Source organism: Ciconia boyciana, chromosome 25, assembly GCF_034638445.1.
Source record: "Ciconia boyciana chromosome 25, ASM3463844v1, whole genome shotgun sequence".
NCBI classification, from domain to species: Eukaryota; Metazoa; Chordata; class Aves; order Ciconiiformes; family Ciconiidae; genus Ciconia; species Ciconia boyciana.
Window position 1 is genome coordinate 5,451,348 of NC_132958.1, and position 4,808 is coordinate 5,456,155.

General features: G+C 61.1%; 1 protein-coding gene across 1 annotated transcript; it reads right to left on the reverse strand.

The window, feature by feature from the left end:
- Nucleotides 1-971: 971 nt before the first annotated feature.
- Nucleotides 972-3,690, reverse strand: LOC140643973 (prolactin-releasing peptide receptor-like). The gene is made up of 2 exons (XM_072846382.1): nucleotides 3,278-3,690; nucleotides 972-1,605 (listed from the first exon to the last, which is right to left on the reverse strand). The coding sequence occupies exons 1-2, from the start codon at nucleotides 3,688-3,690 to the stop codon at nucleotides 972-974; spliced, it is 1,047 nt and encodes a 348-aa protein (XP_072702483.1).
- Between the last annotated feature and the right edge of the window lie 1,118 nt (nucleotides 3,691-4,808).

The window sequence follows — 4,808 nt, forward strand, 5'->3', positions numbered from 1 at the left end:
CAGGGCCGAGCCGGCCGACCTCTCCTGGCACCGTCCCCGTCCCCTGCTCGCTCTGAGGCTGCAGGAGAAGTACTGGCGCTTCTCTGAAAACAGTCTCGCAGGAGAAATGCCATTTCCAACACCCGATGTGATGAGAACCGAGTGACTCATTTAATGAAACGGGCAGCTACTTACAGCCGTCACTGCAGCAAAACGCTTTTCACCCCTTCCTCGCACTCCTGCAGGCCCATTTCCTTCATTAATTTAGAATAACGACACCGCCGGGTCCCGAAGCGCAGCGTGCAGCCGGCCGCCCTCCCGCGGGGCTGGGCCCTGTGTCCTCAGGGAGCTTTGCTCCCCCGTCCCATCCCGTCCCATCCCGTCCCCTGCTCCCCGGGAGCACCCGCCCTGCACCCAGCGATGGTGCCGATGCTCTGGTCCCCCCCTCGCCTCCTCCGAAGCCTGGCAGCCTCGGCGTGAGCCTACACCAGCCCGTCGGACCGCAGCACCTTGGGGCGACCTGCCGAGCAGCAGGTGCCGGGGAGCAGCCAGCCCCGGGGACGGGGCCAGCCCTTGGGCCATGCACGCTGCCCCGGAGGGCCGCCCGCAGCCGGGAGGTGCGGGTTTGCCTTTGGGACCCTTGCAGGAGGGATGGGTTTTGCTGGGGCTGGTAGGGCTGCGGGTGTGCGGCCGGGGCGACTTTGCAGGGAAAAACGGTAGCAAATGCATTTTTGCTCGTGCCGGCTGCTGTCCTGGAGGCAAAGGGAGTTCAGGGCATGCCGGGAGCGGAGCCGAGCACCCCGACACAGGGCAGGCGTAGGGAAGGATGCCGCAGCGAGTGCTGCAAGCCCCTGGGCAGGCAGGAGGACCCCATTCGCCCCTGGTCCCACAGGCAGGACGGGCATCCCCGACCCCCCGGCAGCGGGGAAAGCTCTGCCACGCACGGGATGAAGTGCACGGCCGGGGAGGGTCCAGGGAGCGGGACCCCTGCCTCAGAGCACGCCGCTGGCAGCCCCACAGTTCTTGGCAGGGATGATCTTCCTCTTGCAGGCGAACATTTTCCGGAGCTCCCCGCGGAAGCGGTCGTGCAGCCAGGCATAAAGGAAGGGATTGCAGCAGGAGGAGCTCATGGCGAACCAGTGGCAGAGCAGCTGGATAAGGAGGAAGTAGTGCTTGTTGATGAGGTTGATGTCGATGTCCCGGATGATGTTGAAGACGTGGATGGGGAGCCAGCAGACACCGAAGGCCGCCACCACCAGCACAATGAGGCGGAAGATCTTCTTCTTCCTCAGGCGGTTGAACTCAGCTTGGCTCTGCGTGGGGTGGCCGGGCACCACGCGGTTCCTCAGCTTCACCGAGATGCAGATGTAGGAGAGGGAGACGGCAGAGAGGGGCAGGATGTAGGTGACAATCAAGGTGCCATAGGCATAGGCCAGGCGCTGCGTCTCCTTCTCCATCCAGAACTCCTCGCAGATGGCAAAGCCCTCCTGCCGAAACTCCACATGGTACGTGTGGGCGATGGCGGGGGCCACCAGCCCGCAGGAGAGCAGCCAGATGCCCCCCACCACGGAGATGCAGCTGGTGACCGAGATGCGCTTCTTCAGGGGGTGCACGGTGGCATAGTACCTGCGGGGAGAGAAACGGGACAGCCCAAGCCCCAGAGCACTCCCCAAGCCCCCCGGCAGCCCGGGAAACCCACGGCCACCCCGCCCACGCTTCCGGACGCTTAAGGAAGGCAGAAGGGCCGGCACGAGGGGCTGCGGGAGGCAGAGCCCCAATGGCTGCGGAGCAGCTGCTGGGAAAGGGCTGGCTGGGGACAGGGGGGACAACCACGTCCCCTTGCCCTGCCACGGGGCCACCAGGTCGCTTCTGCTGTTTCAGGAAGCGGGGTATCCAGTGGGGCCGGGCACGGAGCATCCCTCCTGCAGCCCGACTGAACCTGCCTTGAGGACCCAGGCAGCACTGAGTGAATAACAATAAAAGCCAGGAATTCTTCCTCCTCCCCTGGGCATCTTCCGCTCCTCTCCGCACTGCCTCATCTTATGATCGAGGGCTTGCCCTAAGTGAGCTCCCAGCAAGGTATCTTCAGTGACCGTAATTTGATTTTATGCAGCTCCTTCACATACTCAATGCTCTGCCCCCTGCGACAGCCCGTGCTGGCTGCTGCTTGGTATTGCAGCGTTTGCCATTGCAACGATTCGTAGTGCAGCGTTTAATAGCGCACTGTTTCGTAGTGCAACGCGCAGCCCCGTTGCCCGTGCAGAGGAAAGCACCGACAGCCCTTCAGCGCGTGCTTTGCTCGAGGGCTCGTGCTGAAGTCCAAGACCAGCAGAGCCCCAGCGCAGGCGCGTGCTCCCCTCCATCGGAGCTGGAGGATTTGGGCTGAAATCATCTGTTTGGGATAAATCCCAATGACGTTTTATGGACACGCTGAGGACAGTGTAACTTGGTCGCTGCCTCTTTAGCAGGAGAAACGTAAGCAAATCGTTTTCACCCCCATAAAAAAGGCTTTGTTGAAGAGCAAAGGAACAAGGCCAGCACTCCCGGGGACATCTCAAGCCCCCGGCAAGGGGAGCAGGGCTCTGCCAGCAGCCCAGGCTCTCTCAGCTATTCCACTCAAATCTTCCTTTTTTTTTTTGCCCTTCCCATCATGGTCCTGCCCCGCTCTCCCCCCGGGGCAGAGGCAAACCAGCGCGAGAGGCACGAGAGGCATGAGAGGCAATCCTGGTGCTGCCGTAGGCACTGCCGGCATCACACCCGTCCCCGCGGGGTTTGGAGCATCTTTTATGAGAGGAGATCTCTATGGAAACACCATTTTTATAAACCGACCCCAGTCAGCCCCTGCCCAGGCGCACTCAGGGAGGCACAAGTGCTCTCCACTCAGGGGCCAGAACACAGCGTGATTCGGGTGCAAATTTATCCAGCAAAGTATGAAGAACCGGGTGCAAACTCCGACAGCCTTTGTGTGAGAGCCGCGCCTGCCGGGAGCACAGACCCGGCCACGGACGGTTTGGATTTCAGTAGAGATGGCTTCATACCGGCAAGCATGAAACTGCACAACATCACTTCCCGATGCAAAATAGCAGCCAGCCTACACCCCCGCTACGCTTCCTCCACCCAAGGCCAAGTCCTGATGCTAAAGAAAAGGCTGCAGAGAGACAGGAAAGATCCCCTGGATTTTTCCTTTTCCAATTTTGAGTGTTCGGCACGTTACACCCTGAGCCGAGCGAGCAGCAGCCTCAGGGGGACCAGGGGGAGCGACCTGGACCCCTGCACCATCCACCCCACCAGCGCTTACCTGTCAACCGCGATGGCCGTGAGAGTGAAGACGGAGACGTAGACCGTCATGGGCTGCATCAGGAAGACAAAGTAGCACAAGAACTTCCCAAAAACCCAGCCCTGGGGGTTGAAGGCGTAGGCCAGGGTGAAGGGCACGCACGTGGCGCACATCAGCATGTCGGAGAAAGCCAGGTTCCCGATGAAGAAGTTGGTGACGTTGTGCATCTTCTTGGTCTTGCAGATGACGTAGAGGAGCAGGTAGTTGCCAAAGATGCCGACGAGGACGACCAGGGCGTAGCAGGGGATGATGAGGGGTTTGAAGGACCGGACGAGCTGCACCCCAGTGAACTGCGCGCTGGCATTGGAGCGGTTCTGCAGGACGAGCTCGTAGACGGTGGCATTGGTCACGTCCCTGTCCCCATCGGGCTCCATGGTTGTGGCTGAGGCACAAGAAACCCCTCGTTTCGGCCAGCCTCAGCACCCCAAAATCCGTCAGTCGCAGGTTTCAGGTGTCCGTGGGGCACATGCTGCTCCTTGTCACCGCTTTGCTGTGGCTGTCCTCCCCTGCAGCTCTGCAGGACCCTGCCCTGCACCCGGCGAGGCTCCTTGGGACGGCGGCTTCGTCCTGCAGCCTCCTGGGGAGGGAAAGGGAAAAATCAGGCTCCAAAAAGGAGTGATGCCGGTGAGCAGCCCCACATTGGGAGGGAGAGACAGCCCCAGGCTCAGCAGCAGTTATGGCTCCGTGGGCAAGAGGAGAAGGAGAAAAGGAGCGGGGGTGACCACGGGCTCAGGGGAAGCACTTACCGAAATCTGGCCTCATCAACACCCCTTTAAACGAAGCGTTTGCAGCGATCCTGCCTCTGCCCCAGCCCAGCCGGCGCGGAGGGGCAGGTGCTGGCAGAAGGAAAAGGGAAGCGGCAGCTGAGCCAGAAAATAGCTCCTAATGTTTCTGGAAACAACAAAGGACATTAATGGATAAACGAATAAAGATGCTCTGCTACTTTTGCACTGCCTCAAAGCCTCGTGTGCCTGCACCCCGCTCATCCATCCCCCTAACGAGGTTAACCAGGCTCTCCTCAAACTCTAAGCCTGGCAGCAGCCAGCCTGGGTTTCGTTGCTGCTGCAATTCAGGGGGCTGAGCCCCCTGAGCCCAGGTATTTTCACAGACCCCGGCACCACCCTGCCAAACGTTTTCACGTAATCAGCTGCAAAGGGAATGGGACAGGGGGCAAGGAGGAAATTCAGAGGCAAAAATTAGATCAGTCCTGGCAGACAGGTCCCTGCCTGCCCGGGCTGCCTCCCACGGGCAGCTGGGTCCTGCCAGGAGCCCCTCACCGGCAGCCGGCCTCGGGGGAGCACAGGCAGCGCCTTTCCCATCCCTGGCACGCGGTGCTCGCTGCCAGACCCCGGGGACCCCCTGCCCGGTGCAGCCCTCTCTCCCGGGCTGCTCCCGCATCCCCTGCCTCCCTCTTGCCCCCCGAATCGTCTCACCACCCGCTGCGGTCCAACTTTAATGTCCTGGGCTATTTCCATATGTCATCTCCCACTCT

Coding starts and splice junctions, on each gene's coding strand:
- LOC140643973 (XM_072846382.1), bottom strand. CDS start 3,690: ATGGAGCCCGATGGGGACAGGGACGTGACCAATGCCACCGTCTACGAG. Junction 1,606..3,277: donor ACGGCCATCGCGGTTGACAG/GTAAGCGCTGGT, acceptor CTCTCCCCGCAG/GTACTATGCCACCGTGCACC.